Source organism: Primulina tabacum, chromosome 9 (genome assembly GCF_025594145.1).
Source record: "Primulina tabacum isolate GXHZ01 chromosome 9, ASM2559414v2, whole genome shotgun sequence".
NCBI lineage: Eukaryota > Viridiplantae > Streptophyta > Magnoliopsida > Lamiales > Gesneriaceae > Primulina > Primulina tabacum.
In genome coordinates this window covers 31,440,681-31,466,759 of record NC_134558.1, presented here as the reverse complement: position 1 = coordinate 31,466,759, position 26,079 = coordinate 31,440,681, and the positions used below count along the sequence as shown (strand labels likewise).

General features: G+C 34.4%; 2 protein-coding genes across 3 annotated transcripts; both read right to left on the bottom strand.

The window, feature by feature from the left end:
- Nucleotides 1-3,742: 3,742 nt before the first annotated feature.
- On the bottom strand, nucleotides 3,743-12,659 carry LOC142555209 (PH, RCC1 and FYVE domains-containing protein 1-like). Of its 2 annotated transcripts, none has more exons than XM_075665959.1 (9): nucleotides 12,181-12,659; nucleotides 11,081-11,167; nucleotides 10,023-10,112; nucleotides 9,387-9,467; nucleotides 9,070-9,264; nucleotides 6,802-8,937; nucleotides 5,843-5,989; nucleotides 4,699-5,078; nucleotides 3,743-4,286 (listed from the first exon to the last, which is right to left on the bottom strand). In XM_075665959.1, the coding sequence occupies exons 1-9, from the start codon at nucleotides 12,235-12,237 to the stop codon at nucleotides 4,154-4,156; spliced, it is 3,306 nt and encodes a 1,101-aa protein (XP_075522074.1). In that variant the 5' UTR covers nucleotides 12,238-12,659; the 3' UTR covers nucleotides 3,743-4,153. The 2 variants fall into 2 exon arrangements, with proteins under 2 accessions (XP_075522074.1, XP_075522076.1); XM_075665961.1 differs by having other exon boundaries at nucleotides 6,802-8,934.
- Nucleotides 12,660-19,395: 6,736 nt separating this feature from the next.
- LOC142555210 (signal peptide peptidase-like) lies at nucleotides 19,396-23,052 on the bottom strand. The gene is made up of 12 exons (XM_075665962.1): nucleotides 22,857-23,052; nucleotides 22,348-22,437; nucleotides 21,819-21,934; nucleotides 21,570-21,721; nucleotides 21,358-21,443; nucleotides 21,142-21,269; nucleotides 20,953-21,003; nucleotides 20,732-20,818; nucleotides 20,547-20,616; nucleotides 19,932-20,068; nucleotides 19,745-19,822; nucleotides 19,396-19,657 (listed from the first exon to the last, which is right to left on the bottom strand). Exons 2-12 carry the CDS (start codon nucleotides 22,385-22,387, stop codon nucleotides 19,583-19,585), a joined length of 1,020 nt encoding a protein of 339 aa, XP_075522077.1. The 5' UTR covers nucleotides 22,388-22,437; nucleotides 22,857-23,052; the 3' UTR covers nucleotides 19,396-19,582.
- Nucleotides 23,053-26,079: the final 3,027 nt, after the last annotated feature.

Here is a 26,079-nt window from a genome sequence, read left to right as displayed (position 1 = left end):
GGTTCAACAATGATGCGAAGAATTATAGAAAATACACATGGTTATCCGCTGAAAGAACAGAAGATCTTTCAGAATAATAAGTTTCAATGTAAAGAATGTTCTCTTGGAAAACTTATTATAAGACCATCACCAGCAAAAATTCGAACTGAATCACCAATGTTTCTTGAACGTATTCAAGGTGATATTTGTGGACCAATTCATCCATCATGTGGACCATTTAGATACTTTATGGTATTGATTGATGCCTCCAGCAGATGATCACATGTATGTTTATTGTCAACTCGAAATGTTGCATTTGCAAGATTACTTGCTTAAATAATAAAATTGAGGAATCAATTTCTCGATTACACAATCAAGAAAATTAGACTTGATAATGCTGGTGAATTCACTTCCCAGACTTTCAATGATTATTGTATGTCTATGGGAATCATTGTTGAGCATCATGTTGCTCATGTACATACACAGAATGGATTGGCTGAATCATTCATTAAACGTCTGCAAATGATTGCTAGACCAATGATTATGAAAACAAAGCTCCCTATTTCTATATGGGGACATGCAATTTTACATGATGCTGCATTAATTCGCATCAGACCAAGTGCATATCATAAATACTCCCCATTGCAGCTTGCATTTGGTAAAGAACCAGACATTTCTCATATGAGAATTTTTGGATGTATGGTGTATGTGCCTATTGCACCACCGCAACGAAAGAAAATGGGACCTCAAAGAAAGATTGGAATTTATATCGGTTATGATAGTCCATCAATCATTCGATATCTTGAACCTCAGACAGGCGACGTGTTCACAGCATGTTTTGCTGATTGTCATTTTAATGAGAAAATCTTCCCAATGTTAGGGGGAGAACAGAAACATACCGAAAAGGAAATTACATGGTATGTATCATCATTGTTACATCTGGATCCAAGAACAAAATAATGTGAAAAAGATGTACAGCAAATTGTGCACTTGCAAAGAATAGCAAATCAAATACCAGATGCATTTGCAGACACAAAAGGGGTGACTAAATCATATATACATGCTGCAAATTCCCCTGCTCGAATTGAAATTCCGAAGAAACAAATTGAAGATACTCATGATGTCATTAAACGCCTCAAGCGTGGAAGGCCAGTCGGTTCCAAGGATAAAAATCCTCGAAAAGGAAAACTTATAGAGAAACACGATGATCACAAAATAAAGAATGATGTTCATGAAGAAACACATGATGATCACAAAATAGATAATAATGTTTCTGAAGAAACACATGTTGATGAAAATGTTCTGTCAGAACCACAAACTGACGAGAATCGTGAAATCTCTATCAATTATATTAATACTGGAAAATATGGAACCAAAAAGATTTAGAAGAAATTGATGATATATTTTCCTATAATGTGGCAATCCACATCATAAATGATAATGAAGATCATGAACCAAAATCTTTTGGTGAATGTAAAAATCGGCAGGATTGGATAAAATGGAAAGATGTCATCCAGGTTGAATTAGATTCGCTAAATAAACGTAGTGTTTTTGGACCTATAGTCCTTACACCTGAAGGTGTAAAACCTGTTAGATACAAATGGGTTTTTATTCGAAAGCGAAATGAGAAAAATAAAATAGTAAGATATAAAGCTCGACTTGTTGCACAAGATTTTTCTCAAAGGCCTGGAATTGATTATGAAGAAACGTATTCTCTCGTGATGGATGCAATTATGTTTCGATATTTGATTAGCTTGGCGGTATCTGAAAATTTAGAAATGCGTCTTATGTATGTTGTTACAGTTTACTTATATGGATCACTTGATAGTAATATATATATGAAAATCCCTGAAGGATTTAAGATGCCTGAAGCACAAAGTTCAAAACCCAGAGAATGTTATTATGTGAAATTACAAAGATCATTATATGGGTTAAAACAATCCGGCCGAATGTAGTATACTCGGCTAAGTGATCACTTGATGAAAAAGGGATATGTAAATAATTCAATATGTCCTTGTGTTTTTATTAAGAAAACAACATTCGGATGCATAATTATTGCTGTATATGTTGATGATTTAAACATCGTTGGAACGAATAAGGAAATTCAAGAAATTGTGTCATACTTGAAGGAAAAATTTGAAATGAAGGATCTTGGAAAAACCAAGTATTGTCTGGGTTTACAAATTGAACAAAAAGAATGTGGAATATTTGTTCACCAGACAAATTATACAGAAAAGATCCTTAAACGTTTTAATATGGATAAATCAAATCCTTTAAGTACTCCATGGTTGTTAGATCATTAAACATAGAAAAGGATCAATTCCGTCCATGTGAAGATGATGAAGATATTCTTGGTCCAGAAGTACCATATCTAAGCGCTATCGATTCCCTTATGTATCTTACAAATTGTACAAGGCCTGATATATCTTTTGCCGTAAATTTATTGCAAGATTTAGCACATATCCAACAAAGAGACACTGGAACAGAATTAAACATATATTCCGTTATCTACGAGGAACGACAGACTTGGGACTTTTGTATTCAAAAGATGCTAATCCAAGTATAATTGGTTATGTCGATGTTGGATACTTATCTGATCCATACAATGCACGTTCTCAAACTGGATATGTATTTACTCGTGGAGGCACTGCAATTTCTTGGCGTTCACAGAAACAAACACTCGTAACAACTTCATCAAATCATGCCGAGATTCTTGCACTACATGAAGCAAGCCGTGAATGTGTGTGGTTAAAATCCATGACCCAACATATCCAAATCTCATGCGGATTATCATTCGACGAGAAGTCTGTGATACTATATGAAGATAATGCTGCATGTGTTGCTCAAATGAAAAAAGGATACATAAAAAGCGACAGAACTAAACATATTCCTCCTAAGTTCTTCGCATTCACCAAGGAGCTTGAGAAGAATAAATATATTGATGTTCGTCACATTCAATCAAGTGAAAACTCATCAGATCTCTTCACAAAGGCACTTCCTACGACAATATTCAGAAAGCACATATATAATATTGGGATGCGCAATCTACGAAATTTGTGAAGAATTGTTCGTGTCAACATGAGGGGGAGTTTACGTGGCTGCACTCTTTTTCTCTTACTATGGTTTTTATCCCAATGGATTTTTCCTAGTAAGGTTTTTAACGAGGCAGTACAAAAACACGTAATGAAGACATCATCATATCATGATCATCATCACAAGGGGGAGTGTTGAAAATAAAAGATTTGAATGTTGAAAAAGTAATAGTTGAATATTGAAAATAAGAGTTGTAAATATTGAAAATTAATGTGCGATGATATATGTAATGATGAATTTATTTTTGGATTATTTGTAAAAAAATTCTATAAATAACCTCACCATTTATGAAAAAATTCACAAGTGAAGTAGAGAGAAAAATTTTATAAAGTGTGTAATTTGATAAATTTTGAGAGTTTAAGATTTTTACTTTTTACCATAAATTTTTACTTTTTCATAACAAAATTATCAATTTTTGAAAGTGAAATAGGCCGTGATAGCCTGTGAAGATAGGATGAAAATGGTATGTATCTTCAGCAAGCAACGAACTTAAGGTATAATTGGAGCCTTTCTTTTCAATAAAAATCGATAATTGAATTAGAACCAAACATATCGAGCAAGAATTCATCTTTGACTCAACCATGAACATAAATACAAAGGAGAGTGTTGGAATGAAGAAAACCATAACAAAGGTCAGATGAGGAAAACCACTAATCAAGCAAAGGAGAAATCAAGCAGAAAACTCAATATGCATTTGATTAAGAAATTTACATGGAAGCTGCTCACTTTATCAGAGCCAGCATATTAGCAAGAATTTACATTTCTTATCCTCAACTCATCCCCCCAACACACAAGGGGAACTGACGGAAAAAATACAACGTATATCCTAATAACAACGAACAGAAGTTAAAAAATGGTGGTGGTTGGGGGGGTTGGGGGGGGGGGGGGGGGGGGGGTGTTGAAGATCAGAAAATCCCACAATAAAACCTCTAATATGTATTCTTAGAGCAATCCTGGCTTCCAACCCTGGAAGACGAATGCTGAACATATTTGATCAGATAGGACAGTTCCTGCGACTGAAGAAGACGTGTATTTGGTGAAAATGAAAGGAAAAATTTCGTACATACTAGATGTCTGCATGTCAATGTGCTAAGTCTTCACTTCCTACGCCAATGCTTGATTTGTCAACCACCCGTACGTTATATAGTTCATATACTCTAGCCCGGTTCTCAGCCCACCATTGTTCTGCTTGCTTCTCGCTAAATCGCTTCCGACTGCATTCAACCACATCCAACTATGTTCACTTTCACATACATACTAATTGTAGCAGTGTAATAATTTCTGTAGCCAAAACTGTATACATTCCCCTTTTTCGTTGGTGGGAATGGATGTGGCCAACTAGATATGGAATTTCTCTGTCCTTAAGATATGAACAAATGTAAATTGATAGAAATTTATATGTTAGTGTCATTAGTTACCAATATATGATTACTGATTTTACTTAGGAATTCAGATCAATCAATCAGTGTTTGCTGTAAGCTTCGCGCCTGAAGCTCGAGTCCTCCAGAGAAATGCATGTTAAGTTGAGAGAATATGCAAATAATGATGGGATTCCATCTTTGTTTACATCTAACCAAATTCAAGAAAGGGCAAAAAAGAAAGAGGGCAAAGCACTACACAACATACCTGAAACGAACTCGCTTCAGATCTTTAAGCCCTCCAGGTAGGGAGGTAAGAGTTATATAAACACCAGGTTCGTCTTGCTCAACCCATTCATTCTCACTATGTGTATCACTTTCTTTTGCTTTGTTTCCATTTCTCATCATTGCTTCTGTGTGACCTTGTCTGATGGTACCCAAACTGCGATTACTAGCAGCACTGGACCAATTAAAAAGCAGGTTGTTTGACTCGTTAGACTCCTGTGCCTGGCCGTTTACTTGACAATTGAACTGATCAACGTACGCATTTGAAACATCAATTAATAAAGGAGAGCCAAGAGAAGTGAAATTCGGAAGTTTCGTGTTTCTAGCAGAGCCAAGAGGTAGCCTTTCCGCCATATCCTTCAGCTGCAGATGACAAAATAGATCATTAGCAAGTGAAGCGATCAAAAACTTTTATGGATAGGTGTCTTGTAGCGATTTAAAAATTCTTTTGTGCGCCATCTTCCAGCAATTTTGCATTTATTATCTAAGTTCTAGATGAGCAATGAATCCCTTGCCAGTAAGTTTCTAGACACCGGTATTTTGATGCTGAATAAAATTTGAATGGCAATCACTCTACAAGTTCTAACCCAATAGTTATAGACAAGTTGAGTGCAAGAAGTCGATCTGGGTGAATGAGCAAAGGAAAGCTCCATCAGGTGTCAATATTGCTCTCATGTTGATCGTTACTTAAAATCACTTTTAGAAAGCGGACAGATAAAACTTATCAAATCGATCAACTTTCTACACCTAACGGAACATCATCTGAGGCACCCGAGGGTTTTCGCAAGGACATTTCAGCGTGATGCTGCCCACGACAAGATTAAATGCAGTTGCAATCAACAAGAATCTCTAACTCCTCAATAATATAATAAGTATTAGCAACATCATCTATGGGTGTCTACTATTACAGATAACCATGAAGGAGACGCCAGATATATTAGATGCCATGATTTTAAACATAAAATTAAAAGAGAGCAATCTGGTTTGAGCTTAACTTCGCTATAATGCTATAGTGATTGCATTACCAAAGATGTTTATACTGTTGTAAACCTTTTGTTCATCAATACATTCAAGCGAATCCACAACTTCCAAACCATCAATTGAGGAACAGAAAGTGTGCATCTTACTTGTGCAGTTAGTGATTTTATCACTTCTTTTGCGGCTTTGCATTTAGCAGCCTCTTCTCCTGCAATTGCTATTGCCTCCTTCAGCTGTTTAGTTGTTCTTTCTAGCTCTATCTCCTGAAATTGAGCCTTGCTGGAAAGACTTGCCACCTGAAGAAAAGGAGGTCAAGTATTTAAAACTTCAATATGTAATCAGGTAACAGAAAGCATATCAGGAATGCATCCACTAATAACACAGATTGTCATTCAAATCATCATAAGGCCTTATCCTGTACAAATAAAGATATTGACTTCCAATAGTCCATTCCGAATTCTGAACTCCTGAAACAACCTTTTGGAAGCAGAAAAGCAGCGGAAAAATCAGGGTGACCAGAAAATGTTGGTATACCCCTAGTCTATTCTCCTGCAACACAATAACCACATCTAATGCTTCACCGTGTTATTTTTGCAGTGTCACAAGGACGTTGGATTTTCATATGCACCATTAATTATATTGATAATCATCTCCATGAACATACAACTTAAATAGTCGTAATGCCACTTCAGATCGGGTGGGTCCTCATTAAAATGTGGATGAAGCTTTTCCATCAGTCTCCATGACTGATGGATTGCAACACAAACTGAAACCATTCCTCCCATTTCCACACAAGCGGAGTGGATGATTGAAAGAAATTAAGTTCAACTTACTAAATTACTAGCGATGTATAAGCATTATCGCTTCCCATCTCACATTCGCTGTCCCAAGAAAAAGAAACGTCATATTGTATAAATATCACCTATGTCGGTGACTGCTCCCTTCAGCATCATCACATCCAGTATGGCAGGTCTTGTAAGGCCATTTTTTATGATTTGAAAAGCATTTCCTCTCTTTCAATCCATCGACACGCATCAAAAATAAAATAAAAATTGGGAAAAAGAAAAGAATAAAACTGCCCAGATTATAAGAAGGAAACTTATAGTACCTGCGCTCTTAATTTAAGAACTTCTTCACCAAGGCTATCGTTAGTCCTTTTTGTGTCATTCATCACAACCTTAGGAGATGCAAGTCCTCCTAAAGTGGGAGTTGGTGTAGTAGAACGAGGGGGGCTGAGCCGTCTTGAAATTGGCGATGTTGCTCGAGAAACAATTCTTGATCCAGGAACTGAAACTGAGAAAAACTTCTTTGACGAGCCAAACACTGGGTTGAAAGACTTGGAGATATTAAGAGCCCCCCACTGGGAGCTTCCACTTGGGATAGGTGATACACGGCTGCTACTGAATTCTGGTTTTTTGTTTCTTTTGGAAGAGCGGCTCTCCTCTTGTTTCAAGGATTCCATTGAAGAGAACCTAGCTAGATAGGGAAGGGATCTGGTGTCCAACTTCTCATTTTTTTCTACAATATCACTTATCCCCTGATTCATACTTGCTCTTCTACTAACAGATGACTGAGTCGATGAGTCAGTTTCAATAGCTTTTTTCAATTTGTTGAAACAATTATCACAAACTCGGCATGCTTTGTTAGGATTTGGTGCCATAGAAGCCCTCTGTGACTTTTTGCTGCTGCATGAATGACAAAACACAAGTCCACAATTGTAACAATTGTGGCGTTTTCTTTTGAAGGTAAATGGTAAACGGCATCCAGAGCACATGGACTGATCAATCCCTGAGACCCATTTGTGTAGGCAGATAGCTGTGGTGAAATTAGTACCACAAGAAATACTTTTTACCTGTTTGTCTTTTAAAGCGTCCACCAAGGTTGGAGAATTTCTGTCATCAGTATCCCCATGACCCAATCTCCCATTTGCTCCCTTCCCCCATGAATAAACTTCAGTCCTCGAAGTCAACACGACCACATGATAGGCACCACAAGCTATCTCCTCCACATAACTCTTCAAAAGTTTTCCTTCAACACGTGCTGGGAGCTTCCCATCAGCTTGAGGGCGGCCAAGCTGCCCATAGACAGGACTTCCCATGGTGTATACATGGCCAGAGGTTGTAAGAGCAACTGTCAAGCTGTGTCCACAAGCAACCTGGCAAAAGTTTGGTTCAACTAGAGCAGCAACACAGGTTGGAACAAGTCTTGCTTCCTTGTCGCCGTGTCCAAGCCGACCTTTGTCCCCATCTCCCCATGTAAAAAGTTTGCCTGAAGAACAATTACTTGAGTTTGAGCTCCCAACCATAACTTCAACAACTGCAGCAGTATGCCAAACACCACAAGATGCTCGTACAGTACGGAGACCCTTTAAGGATTCCACTTCTCTAGGCTTTGAAACACTTAGCCGATTTCCATGACCAAGGACCCCAAAAGTTCCATCACCAAAAGTAAACAACTGACCAGCAGAGGTCACAACAGCAGTATGCCATGGCCCACATGAGACAAAAGAAACATGTATTCCCTCCAGTGGCCCATTCACCCTTTTTGGCACCCAATGACTCACTTCATTCCCATGCCCCAAAATGCCAAAACGACCATCACCCCAAGTGTATAAATCACCAGAAAGTGTGACAGCACAAGAATGATTTTCCCCACATGCAACAAGTTCAATGTTTGTGTTGCTGAGGGTATCAATCAGCTTTGGATGCAAGACATCTGAATCTACACCATGACCAAGCCTACCACCCAATTCCTCCCCAAAAGAGAATATTTCTCCTTGTTTAGTCACTAGGACAGCATGTCGTCCACCACAAGCAATATTCTGAACATCCAATACAACAGCAGATTCCAATGCCTTGGGCAACATAGAGTCCATTTTAGCACTAAGACAATTTCCAACTCTGTGTGGTCCACCACCGATAACACCATCACCAGTGCCTTCACCCCAAAAGAAAACATCCCCCAAGGTATCACCATCATCATGACCAGAACCCTGACTTGATGAGCTTACAGCACTAGAAAGACTTACTCTGAAGGCATCCACTCCCATTCCTTTCATGTGACCATGTAAGCCTTCTGAGTTACCAGATGACTGTGAATGGACAGAAGCACTGACAGATTCTGAAGGGAAGAAACCCTTGGGAGGCACAGCATATAGAATCACATCCGAAAATGTCTTATCCGGACCATATTTAGGAGGGCTTTCACATGGACTAGGCAGGCGGAGTTGATCAGGTCCATCCTGCTGAAGTGACTTGCGAATTATTTAAACATTTTCAATGGAAAAAAGCAATCTTGAGTAGATGCCTTTCGAACATCCAAAATAAGAAGATATATGCCATGCACGTGAAGCAGATTAAATAAAAATTCACTCCACCTTCTGCAAGCTATCGCCACTTCCAAATGGAGAATGCAGCGGAGAACTTCTCCGAGTGTATGTTCTGGGACTATTAGCTCCAGATGAAACTCCATCACTCCTTGATTCAGTTTTCCACTTACGCTGATGACCACGTGAAATCAATGCCTTGAGTCCACTAAACCATGCCTCTGCTTCTTCCTTGTCCTTGCATATCTACCAAATGAAGAGAACAAAACACCATAATTTATAAAGTAATGAAATTTGACAAGAATCAAAAAGCAGTAAACAATTGACTCAAAAAAAAAAAATTGGGAGGAGACAAATGGGGCTCGTACCAAATCTAGTGATCTGTCGTTGTATATAAGAGAAAAGGACTGATACTCCTTCTCAGGTCGTGGGTACCTTTGAAAAATTGGCTGGAATATAAATTTAAAGGAATAAATAATCAGGATACCAAAATTAGGATTAAAATGTCACCAGAAAATTTCAGAAATTGAAGCAAACATTTAATGGTCCTGTTGGATATGTTCCCATTTACAAAACAAACCTCCATTCAGTTACCGCACCACAGTTAAAAATCAATCCATCAAATCATGTTTGAGACCTTTCAACCAGGACACCTATCAACAGCTCATCACGGAGAGGAAAAGAGCAAGGATTATTCTAGCATAATAACTCGAGGAATTTAATAAAAAGTTATAACTTCAGCCAAATTCTGGTGCAACTAATCCAAAAAATCCTTTATTTGGCAGAAAGAACAGCACTTCTGATATCTTTCTCGACATTATAAATAATGAAATGACATGTTTAAAACTTGCATACAAGCTTCCATTGGTAATATCTAGCAACCATGACCTAGCTCTTGGCCTGTCATCCTCTCCACACTCTAACCAATTTTTTTTTTGTTTTTTGGAGATTTATCACTTTATAGCATAACAATGATAAATGTCAACGAAGATGTGGAAACTTACAGTCCTCTGACCAGATATAATTCTGGACACATGGCTAAGTTTAAGGCGTTTCTCCTCTTTACCTGAGAACCATATCAGAACAGATTCATCCTGAAAACAAGACATTCAAGAGATCTTTCAGTGTCTTGTCAGGCCTTTGCATCGAGTGAAGAAACACAAACTAATATCTTATGACTTGAAAAATGGAAATCAACCAGCGAATGGCAAAACATTTATATTAAAAAAAATTCCTCCAGGTTCATGAATTGTGTCAAATACTTTTTTTTTTGAGAAGAGACTATTTATTATTGATAGAATTAGTTTTACATAATAAGCGGATGAGTAATCCGCACAATGGGTTATAAACCCGAGGAAAACATCACACTAATAATTTCATGCAAAAACAAATTTCCAGTCCCTAATCAAGTCTGAAACAGACAAATGACTGAATTCTTTAATGTTGGTCGTCCAAATAGCCACCCTGAATTGTGTCAAATACAACAATAAGCTTTCCCAGATGGCAAAGATTTATGTTAGAGTAGAATCTTCTAGAAGCTAAACCAAAAGAATGCCACACAAAAAAATTTGGAGCCACAGAGACAGACTGCTGTCCAGGCTATCGATCAACTAGACACAATCAAGTTTCATTCCATGCTAACAACATCAGCCCCCTAACTACATAGACAAAATCATTCTCAGAATAATTGAGGACTCAGAATATATACAAAGTGGGCAATAACTTGGAAACAGAAAACAACCTTCGTAATTATGATATTATGTAAATAAATTTTGAATCCAGACACTCATGCAAGGTTCGTAAATTAATATTAGACAATCACTCGATTAGGAGAGTGAGCATTCATGTTCTGCAAGCCTATAGAACAAATTTATCAGAGTTAAAAAAGGCTTTGGAATTCAGATCACAACACACGTGGTAATTAGAAACAAGAAGTTTTACATAAAATTTATGCGTTGGAGACTAGGAGTGGATGAGACTTCATCCAGGCTCAATTTTGAAACAAAAAATGAACATATGAAACCCCAAATGCACCACATCAAGAAACTTCACTGAACCTTACATTAGCCAGCCGGAATGGACAAAACTTAGGCTTTCCTCTTCTTCCATACTTGAGTAAGTACGCACCTTTCTTAAGTGCCGTAATGGCCTGTGACAAAAATCAGCCAATAGCCTGCTTATTTTATAGATACTCGTCTAGATCTAAATATAAATATTAAGCACAGTCAGCATACTTAGCAAAAGAACAAATTGATCAAGTATTGTCACACCCTACAAAAAGAAAGATAGTGAAGTACCAATAACTGATGTTGATGATCTCCATAACAGAAAATTTGACTAAAATTGGTAAAGAAAACGAGAATCGTGCACAAATTTTAGTGAAGGCAGAGAAATAATTCACAGCAATAAATCACTACAATTTAAAATGCTAAACTTAAAAGAATTAAGTTGTTATACTTAAAACAAGATAGATATTTTTCCAAGTTGAGGCAACATTTTAAATCAGAGTTCGATACAATTGATGCAGAAGAATGTACTTTCGAGACATAGTCAAAACGTCACAAGTACTTCTCAAATTCCTACATCTGCAATACACGTTACAAATCTCTTTCCCACATCTAACCTAATGATTCATTTACAAAGATGTTATATGCATGAAAGGAACTTATGAAGCAAAGAAATGCTGAATGGGAAAAACACATATGCAAAACATCCAATTTCCAGAAATGCCAATATGGAGCTTCTTCAAATACATTCACAGATTCACATGATAAGATATATGATCTCCACTGAATGAAATTAAGCCGGTCATCACTTAAAGAATATATATTTCAAACCTATGGGAGAGCTGGGTTTGTCATGGTCTCGATAAAAAAAATTCACATTTCACCAGTAATTTTTCTTATAAGATAAGTTTCATTTTCCCAAGCAAGTGAAAACTCTCTTGACTCCTTGCGGTAAAGATCACAAATGTAACAGCGGCGAAATTAAAAATTTCGACAGAAAAATGAAGCAATAAATACGATTAATCATCAACCACTCGAATCAGCAAAAATAACTGAACAAAAGGCACAGTAGATCTACTGAACAAATACTACACAACTCAACTGACAGTAGCTCAAACGGACCAGCTCCACGCTCATTAAAGTCAAGAAATCTCACCTGCTCGATGTCTCTCTCCACTGGCCCACCAGCTCTGCTGACATCAGAGTTGCTCATACTATCGTTTTCCCAGATATCAGGATTCAGAAAACCAGCTCCAAATTTCCCAAACAAACCCTAAAACCCAAACCCCACAAATCGATCCAATCATTCACGCTTGCCCAACACTTCCCCCTTTCTCCTCTCCTATTACTTCCAATTCCACATGTAAAATTATAAACGAGACAATTACACAGAATGCAACCGTACAGCTCGGCGCTCGCCAAGGACCGGGAAAAGCAACTACCTTTGCAACGAAGTAATCGTCGAAGACGCAGCTGAAGACCGGCGAAATGGACTGCGATAGCTCGCACGGCGGCGTAGGTTGACGTGATGGTCCAATGAATTCTGATTATTAACAGCACAAGTGTGTGCTTTTTAGTGTGTGAAGATGTGCATGTGAGGGAGACGGAGGGAGTGGTAGAAAGAAACTATTAACACGTTTATTCCTTAAATTATATTAAATTCAAATTGAATAAAATTAGCTTCTAAACATTAGTAGATATTAAACATGAGATTTTAAGGTTTTTATTATAATTATAATTTCATAAAATTTTAGTGTTTCTTGGGATAACCGCTTACTGCTAAATAAAAAACTATACATGTCGGATAAAATGTAATTTTATTTTCTTTTATCGTGACCACACAAAGTTCATCCTAAACAATTCTTGGCGTGCTAAACATAACTATGTGTCAATGAGTCGAAACTATTAGGTCCATGATTTAGGAGATGATCGTATCTTGTTGTTAGTATTATTTCATATCATCTTAAATAGAACAATATTTTCTTGTTGTTGGTATTGATTCAGTGTGTTCACGTGACTTATTTTATTGCTCGTATAGCCAATCAGATTATACAACAACGTTAACAACTTGAAGCAACTTATCATGAGAGTTTTAGGTCATTCATCTATATATTTCTCTTCAATCAAACTTAACCCAACAAAACTTGTAACCTATCAAATAAGTAAAACAAATGTTTAAAAAATATACATGACTTTAAAAAATTTAATAAAAAACCTTAAAAATATTCAATTAAAATAAATTTAGATCTTTTAAAAAAATTATAATAGTTTTAAGCAGTCTAGCTAATGCAGTTTGCTAGAATTATTTTGTGTACAATTGACATCTTATGATAATTTTGGTTATGATCATGTATTTATCATTAATTCAAAGTTAAGGTTGTTAAGCAAATCCTCTCATTGTACATATGACAGTATAGTATCTCATATTCAGTGACATGTGAATACAAGGGATGTACCTATTTTGATGTCAACAGATCAAACAATTAAGTCCATGAGTCCGTAGATGCGAGTGTCTTTTGTCAGTGAATCAGGTCGTTAAGTTTATGAGTTCGGAGAAGATATTGTCTTATTGTTGATGTTGTCTCGTATCACCTTACATATATCGGTCTTATAATTTCTTCTCAATAAGCCGCTCATCTCAATATACTATTGTCGACCAAACACGCTTAATTCGACAATCAATCTACCTCTCCCTAAAGAAATATATAAATATTCTTCTTGGGAGATCGGAAGCCTGACCTCATTCGACACAGGATTAAATATTTATTAGTAAGTCAAAAATTATAACGGTCAGCAGATACATAACTTTAGTCTTTTAATTATTTTTTATGTTTGATTAAAATCTTTAATTACTTTAGGGAACTAATAAATTTGTGAATAAATATATATTCAATTTTTTTTCCAAAATTAGACTCACATAACTTTATTAAAAAACAATGAGCTAAATATTAGCTACGAAACAAAGAATACTATTAATTTTTAATATCCAACACAATCAATCCTTCAACTTTATAGCCTTTCTGGGGCAATATATAACATATATCCTCTACGTTATCTTTAATAAATAATGTTGATTTGTCCTTTTAATCCTCTAAGAAAGTCGAGAAAAAAGTTTTTTTAAAAAAACAAAAGCATAATGAACATTCATTTTTATATGAAAATTTTTATTTAAAAAATAAATCATTGGAATTTTAATTTAATTTAATTTTGATGACATATTTTTCTAAACGATCAAATATAATATTGATTTCATCATGACAAATTGGAGCGAATTATTTTCAACAGCCAAGTTTCAGCAGCAATAACCAAGTTTTAGCAAATCATCCCATGAGTTATTCACCATTTCAAATCTTGTAACCGACGTATTAATTTAAAGTTATGACAGATATTGACAATAAATGACATGTTAACAATCAAATTTCACTCTATAAATAACACACAAAATTCTAAATCATTGTTACACAAAATTTTGAATAAGTCATACTAAAATTCGAGGAAGGAGGGACTTTATTATCGATCAGCATTTTAGTAGAGCAGATTATTTTCAAACACCAAGTGAAACTCTATTAAGTATATTACGATAAGTGGAATTTTTTAAAACTCTTGTAATTTGATTTAAAACTGACCATCATGTAGTTTATATGTTTAAAGTCTGATCCTTGAAATATGTATATTTGAAGTACATAAGTTTATGAACAAATGACATGAATATATATCCTGAACATACTTGATTCATATTATTCATGATTCTTGCCTCACCCTTAGATGATTAAAATATAGGAGAATGACATCAATTAGTCATGAAATTCATAATATGTTCACTACATACATTTGATTCATGTTTGTCCTGAAAATATAATATTTATGTATATATACATTTTTTATTAATTTATGTTGATATTTAGTTGAAAATGATTATAAAAGTTGGGATAATCCATTCGCTTACTAAGTGATAATCATATCACTTATCACTCACCCATCTCATATAAGAATGGAGAAAAGATCGAAGAAGACGAGAAAGCCCAATTTTGGTGCGGATGAAGGAGATTCAAATAATTATGTTCATTTTATATTATATTAATCTACTACATTTGTTAGACATTTCATTGTTTCTGTTATTGAATTGAACACTATACAGAAAATGTATTTCAATATTATGAATGCATAGACTGATTTTTGAAATTTGTATTTTTGTGGTTTGTTGTTATCGAATGTATAATTGTATAACAATGTCGGTGTCACTCGCCTCGGGTCAGGGGCGTGAAATATTGATTATATAAAAAAATATATAAAGGAACACAACAAAGCATGATAATATAAGTAAATCTATATAATACCTAAGACAAGTCAATCTGGATCTATACCTGCAGTGAAAATTAATATTTTTGGCATAAAAAATAATATTTTTCATGGTTCAAATCGAGTCGGATATCTGTGTCACAAAATTGACTCGTGAGATAAAGTTTTTGTATGATCATATATGAAGGTAACTATTGTGCAAATTTCTGGAAGAAATCTTGTTTTGATTTACTTTCATTTATCACTCAAAACTTTATCTCACGTGTAAATTTTGTGACGTAGAAACTGTTAAGATATTGTTATTACCCATATATTTTGGTGATCGACAAAATCAAAACAACACCTAACTGTTTCAGGAAACAGCCGCAATCTATCTTGTACAATAGGAACACTTCAACCGCTTGCAGCATCTCAGCAGCTTGAAGAGTTTCAACCGTTAGAAGTTTTTCAACCGGGTACTTAAAGACTTCAACCGCTTCATTTAAGGAGCTATTTATTGAACACTTAATGAGGAGCATTCTCTGACCGGCTCAGGATATTCAATGGTTTTGCACCGTTACAAGTCAACCATGTCTTGCTCCAGTCCCGCTAAAGATCTTCATTTATGTCACTATCCCAAAACTGAAAGATTATTCAATTATCTTACAAGTTCTGATGGAGCTAACATTTATTGTGAAAAGGATATTTAACAGAAACTCTTCAGAGGAACGGGAAAGTTTCACAAGCAAAAAAAACACTTAATGTTTTCGCAGCTGATAGTGACACATTATTTCAACACTATAGGTTTATGTTACATATCTTTTGTCGACCGTTGGACTGATAGCCTGTATAAATGAAGAGTTGAAGAATGCAAAGAAATCGCTGACTTTTGCACTTTACGACATACAAGATTTTCTACCACTATATTGTCACATCACTAAGATTGCATTTCTGAAGATCTTGACCCCCTTTAAAGTTTTATCTTTTATCACTCATCAGAAATCTATCTGATCATCCAAGGATCAACCTCGTGCTACTCAAGCATATTGTTTCTTTATATCAGTAACCTTTGGGTTATTTGATTTACTGAGTGGTATGATGAACCGATGATTTTTAAATATCCAGAAATGTAAAGTGATAACTAAGAGTTCCAACACAGACAGTGTGATAAGTCCTGATTGGAGTGGGCTGTTGCAACAGTTTGTAAAGCTAAAGTCTTTTAGTGAAATCCTTCCTGAAAAGGAAGAAAGGGTGATGTAGGAGTTTTATCTCCAAACATCCATAAAATCATGTGTCTTTAATTCTGCAATCTCTTACATTTTTGAATTGTTTTTTGTTAACAAGCTAGCTAACCGGTTGTAGCTATCATTAGAAATTATGAACCATCTTTCGCACTTTTTAAGCCGTTCACATTTCTAACGGTTCGATAAAAATTTCAAACGCCTAAAAACGATTATAAACAAATTAAAAAATTTCAATTTCTTAAAGAATTTTTTCACCCCCTCCTCTATACTCTTTTCCGATCCTAACAGAAACTATTGTTCAAATTTCTGGAAGAAATCTCTTTTGAATTTACTTTCATTTATCACTCAATGTGGTCGATACAAGTAAATATTATTTTTACTATTTCTAACATTTCTTGTTCCAAAAGTTTGGGATAAAGTTTTGAATTTAAAACTCAATAGTAACAACGCCCTCTTCAACCAAAAACAAAGAAAAAATACAATTCATATTTGAAAAACTAATTCATACCTTCATAGTTTAATTTGTTGGGATAAATAATTATCTCTGCTAGTTAAGAAACTGATATAAAAGTGAAATTTGTGTTGTACTATTTTAAATAGTGTAGTTGTACCATTACCACTAACTATATTTTTTGGTAAACGGAAAAGACCTCTCTCCGTAATTGGTATTATAATCAAACAAAGAAAAATTGTTTGGGAACAATGACGGCAACTTTTAAGAGAGCAATCGAAACATGGAGTTTGTGTTATTATACAATTAAAAATATTAAAGCTTCACATTTTCCACTAGCCATAAATTTTTATAAAACGATAATACTTGATATAAAACATGTAAAGATTTTAAACATGACAGTCTACGATATAAATTGGATTTTTTTTAAAAAAAATAATAATGCGCTTTGAGGTGTAGAAGAGTTTAATAAAACTGATTTTGTTTATTTTTCTGAAATTTTTTAAACCTTTTGTTATTATATTATATATACCAAGTTGAATCAAGTTGAAACATTTTCAAAAGCAAAGAAAAAGTGATCTAATTGAAATTAGAACAATTTTTTTATATAAAAAAGTGAAGTAAGAAGAATTGAATATCGTTAATAAAATAATCAATCATAGCTTGAATCCATGTTTTTCCCCACAAAAATAGAAGAAAATGGGGGAATTGACAAGGACCAACACCACGAGCGAAGGAGCCAGCTCTATTGCTTTCGAAAAAGGAAAAGGAGAATGGAGCCACCAGTCAAAATCATGGCCCCTTTATAAAAATGGTCCTTCCCTTTAAGCACATCAAAAATATAATAAGAACCAAGCCAAAAAAAATAAATTAATTAAAATTATTATCATAAAACGAGTCAATTGTGTGAGACAAATATTCTACCAAACCCGACCCATGAAAAATTATTATTTTTTTAATACGAAAAAGTACTACTTTTTATTCTAAAAATGTACTGAGTCAATCCGTCTAAAATACGAATCACTTTTCCTCTCGTCTGGATATGGAAAATTTTTTAAGGATGAGTGATATCGACTCATCTTAGAATAACGACGTAAGATATACTATATGCATGTATGATCGAATTTTATAATACAAAATGAATTTTAAATTTATCTATTTTCATCCATAATTTTAGGCCTATCTTTTATAAAAACACAAGCCATCGATGGTAGCACATGAACAAAAGCTGGCATGAAACAATATTGCTACATTTTTAGGTCAACTTCTCCTATTGGATTGAATAATGGTCCCCAAAGTTCACACGGCCCCTTTTATTTTCCTATTCTTTGTAATTGTCCCTATGCAACTTACCATTAATGATCTCAAAAAAATTAATTATATAATATATTTTTATTATATAATCGTTTTAAAATATATATTAAAGATAATTGTGTTCAAGTTCAAGTTTAGTTTGGTTGTCTGCAAAACAAACTTCACGATTATTCATTTACTATATATATTCGACTAATATAATTTTTTTCTTAACATTGGGTTTTTTTGTAAAAAAACAAAATATATATTTTTTAAAAATTATTTCAAAAATAATGTGGATGTCCGTACGCTGCTGCCACATTGCATCGTCCATTGCCTTTTGGCATATGGCACTATTATTTCTTATCGAACCAAATGTATAATAAATATATATTTATAACGATATTTATAATTATCATATTGCAAGATTTTATTATTATATTGTTAGATTTTATATTTAATATACGGTGAGATTTTGACAAATTAAATTTTTGTATTGAATTTTTTATGTTGTACAGATATCGATTTACATGTTGCATCACTCTTTTTTATTTTAATGTTTTTTTATTATTTGTATTTTAGAACTTCGATACATGTCTTATTTGATAAAACAGGACTACAACATGCCAAAAATGAAATTTGAAGTTCAAATTCATTAGTTTGAAAGATAGAATGAATCGGTCAATCATTTTTTAAAAAAATTCTTTATTTATAAAATATTTCAATAATTTATCTTTCAAAAAAATTTGTAATATTTTTATTGTTTTTAAAAAATTATTTACTTATTAAAATATGTGTTGATTTAATTTTCGAAAAAATAAACAAAAACATACTAACATCAATCAACTTATTTTTAATTTTAGTTTTACTAATAATATGATTTATAAAAAATTAATAATGATAATTAGAATATGAACATTTTTGAATTTTTGTATTTAAAACTCTTAAATTTGTGTTCTTATAATTTTTTTTAAAAAATAAAAGAAAACAGTGTATGATTAAAATATCTGCCGTGAATGTGTGAAGAATCCAGATTTTATAAAATTGGTGAAGAATTTAAAAAAAAAATGTAATATCCCTTACCACATTGTATTGAAGCCATCAGTGAATAAAATCAATCTCAAAGCAGAATATCCATAAAATTGATGAGTAATAAAATTTCATCTTTCCAATGAAAGAAAGTTTGACACAAAAACTCTGGTGCATGAGTTAAATGTTGCTAAACTGTCAAATGTCCTCAGTTTTCAACTAAATGCATTTCAAATTCTTCGCCTCCAACCTATCAAATATCATTAGTTGCCTTTCTTGTTTCCATCAGTTTCTTCTTCCGAACTAGTCGCAGCCTTAGATTCATCAAATTCCAACAACTGCATTAAACAAAAAACCACTACGGTTTCAAGAAGAGTAATAGAAATACAGCCAGCCAAGAAGATTTTCAAGCGTGGATTACTTACAGCTTTGGCTTCACCATTCCATATGCAGTGTACAGCCAAGAATCCGATAACAGCTGGCACGATATATAGTAGTGCAGGCTAGACGAGTACAATTAAATAAGAAGAGTAATTACGTAAATCATAAAAATAATACGAGGGTACTGTTTATTTTGGACGATACTCTAATTTTGCCGAAAAATTTAGTAACCTGTGCAGCTTGAAACCAGTTCATGACTACGATGGTAAGGATCAAACCGAATGTGTATCCAGCAAAGGAGCTATTAAAATATTGGATTCCTTTCCCTCTTGAAACATCAAAGCGTAGAGCCAAGGCGACAAAAATTCCTGGAAAATAACATATCTTAATATTTGATTCGTCTAAGCACTAGCTTGAGCAAGAATCATAAAAGTTCTATAGAGGGTGAACATGTAGTATTTGTTGGACCTAGTGTCTAACCTTATACCAAAACATATAGTTGATAAAAAAGGTGAAACTCAAAAATTTTAAACTGCACAACTACTCAAGCATCATATCTCATTCACTGTGCTAGCAAGGGCAATTCTAGATCCTAGCAATCGTTTATTTTGCCAATAAAAAAAAGAGTTCAGCATTCTCCTAACAATTGCACTTACAACTCATAAGCACTAAACACACAAACGATAAAACCAATAATAAAATCGAGCATCTGCTGCAATACCAACAATTACCCTCTCCAACAATTCAATCATTACATTTTATCACAATGGTAGTCATTGCTCTCCAGCAGGATTTTACATTGAAATTTGATATGAAATTCAAAATTTTATGTTGATATTTTCGTACCTGGAATTACTATATCACCAAGTCCTAGCATTGAAAATGGGCGTGTGGAATCCGAAGTTGGAAACAAAAGCTGCCAAAGGGAGACAAGAGTATGATACGTATGGATTGAACTATTAAAAAAGGCTTCAACAAGTCTCCAACGCCTTGCCAGGTCAATATTTGATTGTCTTGAAATATGAACCGACCTTAATAGGGGCTTCAAAAGATTTCGCAACGCTAACCATCACTGGTGTAAAAAAGACCCAGAATATATCGTATACAAAAAGACCACCCTGCAATTCGAAAATGTTTATGCATTCATTAACTGTGGATACAAACAACACTGTGAAAGTTTAAGAGAAACATGTTGATGGACATGTAAACTTCGTACAAAAACATTTTTACAGAAACTAAATGCAACTCTCACCAAGAGAATAGCACCAGTCTTAAATGAGCCAAGTGAAAGCATTTCAATTCCCTGGAATCATTAAATGATTAAAAATAAACATGAAAAGTCAGAAAACCAGTTCTCGTGAAATGGAAATCCGCAGTTGACGTTTCAGATTTCTGTCAAAATGACAGCTTTTAAGGATACTAAAACGTGTAACTCATAAACCTGAATGCAGAAAGAGAGCCCTAAGATATTGTTAGCTAGCCAATGCTTCTTTGACGCATACCATGCGCAAAAGAAAGCTCCAGGAATTGCTGCAATGATTTGTGATTTCGTAAACTCAACTTCCAAAGCTGTATAACAAAAAATTAAAGATAAATATCATTAGTCTGAATGTAAGAAGCAATATGATGTGAAGCAGAGACCATGATGATTACATACACCGAAAATATGGGAAATTCCAGGTAATGATGTTAGCATTCCACGGCTCTGGCAAAACACGTTTAATTGCCGGTAGCAACGTTGCCCTAAAAGTTCGAATAAATAAGGAAGATTTGTAGATAAGTACCATTATTCACTATTAAACTGGAAAAAAAAAATTACCACAAGTAAAGATTAAAAAAATAACGATAACCAGCATAAGAGAAACTTACGAAAGAGCAACGGTCCCAAGTACAAAAAAATAGCATGTTAGCACAGCATTAACCAAGTCCTTCGATAAAAATTTGAAAAGCAAAAACAATGACAACAACACAGCGCTCCCAACCAAAGGAAATCGCATGGCATGTTCTCTAGACATTGTTTCCTGAAAAAACATAGTAGTGTAATTCAATAAAATGAAAAGTATAATTCGTACGCATACAAAATCAGATCAGTAGCTTTTCGTTTGATACACAACTTACCAACGGCGGAGTCGCCTTAACAGAGCGGTAGCATCCCACATACACAGTTAGGCAAGCAGTCAAAATTACATTAAGATTGGGGTCTACCTTCAAAACAAGAGGGGCGATGGTCAACCCTGCATCAAACAAAGTAACACATGATCAGAATGTGCTAACAAAAACTGAAAAAGAAACTATAATCCATCCAACCGCCATATTTTTACCGTCATTGTGCCTCAAGTCATATAATCAGATACAAGCAGGGGGAGACCCATATTTTTTAAGGCGAGATGGAACTATAAATTTTTAAAAGATTATTTATAAAATTTCAAAGTTCTTTCATCTTATTGTTGGGCCGTGGATACGAACACTCAAAAAAGGACAAGCGTCCATAAGTGAAGAAGGAAATTTTACTCCGCAAAGACTGATCAAGGGTAAGTTTAATATATGCACAAATTCATGGCATCATTCTCGGGCAAACAATTGATAGAACAGACAAATAATAATTTTCGTGGAGAAATGTAACATTTGAAATAGAAAAACATCATACCTGCCAATGCCAAATTAACCAGCCTCCCGCTATTCTTCATCGTAAATATTGTAGAAATTCCAAGATTCCCTCAGTTTCTCACCAACGAAACTACAAAGCAAGGAAATGAAAATTGTAAAAACATGTCAATTAGCAATATTTCCAATATTCTTTAAATTAAAACGTCAGACAAAAATATAATCACATTGTTTGTTTTTGTTTGTAATCTAAAACAAAAGTCCGCGATCTGTAATCAAGGCACCAAGAAATACGATCTTTCAAATCACCAAAACATATGACCTTCGGTAAAACGCATCTCGAAATCCAGTCAAGGATTAAGAGGCCCATATCAAGAAATCCTCTGACAACCAGAGAATCATCCCCACAATTATTGAATCAATTCATAAAATAAGAAAAAAACCCATGTCATCTAGTTCTTCACTTACAAGAACAAACAAAAAAAATTACATCTTGATTCACAAAAACGAATATACAATAACGTATAAAAAGAAAAAGGAACCGGGTCAAACCTCGAGAGGAGACGTAGATTCGGGATTTTATCTCTACGTTTTGAATTCAATTTCCAAATTCAACACAGATCAAAGAACCGTCTATAGAGTGTTTAGTGTGTGATTTCTCACACAAGGGGAGGTTTTAGTTCTACCGTCAAAAGGAACGAAGAGAATGGAAAGGGTTGGACGAATTTGAAAAGATTATTGACTTCAATTTTCTTGAAAATCTAATTAAATATAAAATTGAAAATCTAATTAAATATAATATATATATATATATATTATAAATTTTATTTTAATTATCGTTAATTAGGGGATATAGAGAGGATATGGATAATTCATTTGTCCGGGATTGGGAAAAAAATTAAATTTGGAAGTGATCATACATATACATACATATAATTTGCAATTTAAAATAGACCAACCAACCTATTATTTGAAAATTCAAAAGAGCACAAAACATAAAATCGTAAACCAAACAAACCTAAAACTAGCATTTTTTAAAAATAACATAAGCTCTTAAATTCTCTAAAAAACCCCTCAAAAACATAAAAGTCATAAAATCTTTAAAATCATATTAATGCAGAAAAACTAGCAAAGGTCATCGGTTATGTGCACCATCAGCCAACCAGATCACCATCAAGTCCTCACATATCATCATAAACATTCATGTGCATCATTCACACCTAGCTAGTCTATTGACTCAGCAAACCTTAACCTTAATAACAAGAAGTACATATACATCCACAAGAAATAGTGAAAAATACTTTTAATAAAATAGCTTTAACATAAATGTGCATAACTTTAAATCATTTTTCCTTTTCATCATATTTTTTTCCTTTCATCATACACGTATACATTTCCCTTTTATTGAATTCGGATAATTAATTGTGAATTTCGTTTCAACTTTTGGTCACCATGGTACCAGGCAGCGGGGACATCATCGACACTCTCACCCGTCAACTGAGCCGTGACCTTACATATCATCATATCCTTTCGTACTCGTTTCCGTATTAGTCACAATCAAGTCATCTCCTTTAATCCTTTCATCATTTCCATAACTTGTAAAAATTTATGCATTTAACATTTTTCTTTTAAACCAAGTATGGAACACGTATTTTAGTTTTATCATTTTTTTCATCATAAAATTCCATACAATATAAACATTTTAATATTCATTACAACATTCAGGACACTTCCAGAGGGTCTAACATTTTTCAGTGTAAAATGACTGTTTTGCTCCTGAAACCCTACTTTCCCAATTTGCCTTTAGACCTTAAAACGACGACCCAAATCCATCCAAAATTAACATAACCCCTTAAAATATACCCATAAACATTTCTTAGGCGTAAATTTAAGCTACTCGACTAAATTTTCAATTCATTTTAAAACTTGAACCACGTCCCAGTTTTTACCCGAAGAGACTCGAAACTTAACCAAACTTGAACCATAGCTTATTAACACCTAACTAACCATTTTTCAACTCAAATCAAGCCAATTAAGACCCATAGAACAGCCCTAACAGCCTACCGAATTTCTGCCCCTTTTTCGAAAAAACTCTAACCTTAACAATCTTGTACCCCTTCGACCCTAGCCCTTAACCAACAAGACCAAACCTTATGCAACCTTCCTAGGACCTTAACCGAACCCATTATACCCTTCCTAGACCAGCTCTATAGCCCATGCACGCCACAGCCCTTAACTCGTTGACTTCAAGCCTTGCGCGACCCCAACTCATGCCTACGGCCCTCATTCTCGTACCAGGTACGGTACCAGCCATCTAGGACCACGAATCAGCCCTTTTAGGATCCATGAAGACGTCCCTACAGCAGCTAGCAACTGCACCATTCTAAGAACCCAAAACCGTGCCCTAGTTTCCTCCAAAACCTTATAACGTACGGCCCCCTTCTATCCTGAACCATACCACCTACATCATGCATCTTAAGACCCTTAAACATACTGAAAAACATCCCCTTTAATGACCCCACCATGGCAACCCCTTTGTGCATCAATAACATGAATTTAAAAGCATGAAAACTTAAGTTTTATCATGTACAAGCCATGAAAATGAAAATATATAAGCAAAGATCATATTTATCATGCAATCATGTATAAACACACATAATATGGTATGAATTATGAGTGAAGGAGGATTAAGGCGTGCCTTTGCGTGTTTCACGCATGAAAACAATCTTCGACGCGAGGGACATTGGTGGAGAGACGGGGGAACCTTGCTGCGTTTTACTCTTCCTAAATCACTTGAATTTCCTTGTTGCCTTGGATGTGAGGGTGTGTGATCGTGTGTGGCTGCTGATGGAGAGAGTCCTAGTGCTTTGCGTGAGTTTGTGTGTGTTTAGGGTTTGGAAACTCTTTATTTTATATAAATAATTGGGTGGGAGTTTAGGCCCAATAACCTTGGTATAATAGGCCCATTAAGCCCACTATAATGTAGGTAAAATATTTTGTTTATGAAAGTTTTCGAAAATATTAACCGAGTTCCCAAAAATTCCTTATGTTCGTCAAAAATTGAATACCGTTTTAAAATACGACTCGGGAATTAAAACACCTCAAAAGACATCATTTTCGAAAATAACATAAAAAATATAACCTATATTAAATAATTAAAAATAATCATATAATAAAATATTTTTCCTTTACGGTCCCTGTTATCCGATCCTCGACCGCGTCTCGAATAACTTTTAAAATACAGTTTTATGCATTATAATAGAAATCCATATTTTAAACATGTAAACGTGCTTACCATATTTAATAAATACAATTTAAATAATTTAAGTTAGTCATTTTTTATTTTTCCTAAATTTGCATGCAGTTGGATTACAATATCGCATTTTGGACCTTACAATTCATCCTTCCCTAAAATAAAATTTCATCCTCGAATTAAAACTTTTCGAATAACTCTGGGTAGCGACTCCTCATGTCCATCTCGATTTCCCAAGTAGCTTCCTCCTTCGAGTAATTTAGTCATTTAACTTTGAGCATTCGAATAACCTTATTCCGGAGCCTTCTCTCTTGCCTATCCAGGATTTGTATAGGTCTTTCCTCGTACGACATATTTGGAGTCAATTGTAGAGGATCATAATTCAATACATGTGAGGGATTCAACATGTACTTTCGCAACATCGAGATATGAAATATATTATACACTCCAGCTAGCATCGGTAGCAACGCCACTCCATAAGCAAATGTTCCAATCTTTCTACAATCTCAAACTGTCCTATGA

Coding starts and splice junctions, on each gene's coding strand:
- LOC142555210 (XM_075665962.1), bottom strand. CDS start 22,387: ATGAAGAATAGCGGGAGGCTGGTTAATTTGGCATTGGCAG. Junction 21,722..21,818: donor TTAAGGCGACTCCGCCGTTG/GTAAGTTGTGTA, acceptor ATGTTTTTTCAG/GAAACAATGTCTAGAGAACA. Junction 20,819..20,952: donor AGACTGGTGCTATTCTCTTG/GTGAGAGTTGCA, acceptor TTCGAATTGCAG/GGTGGTCTTTTTGTATACGA.
- LOC142555209 (XM_075665959.1), bottom strand. CDS start 12,237: ATGAGCAACTCTGATGTCAGCAGAGCTGGTGGGCCAGTGGAGAGAGAC. Junction 11,168..12,180: donor TGGAGAGAGACATCGAGCAG/GTGAGATTTCTT, acceptor TTTTTGTCACAG/GCCATTACGGCACTTAAGAA. Junction 9,265..9,386: donor ACGACAGATCACTAGATTTG/GTACGAGCCCCA, acceptor TTCATTTGGTAG/ATATGCAAGGACAAGGAAGA.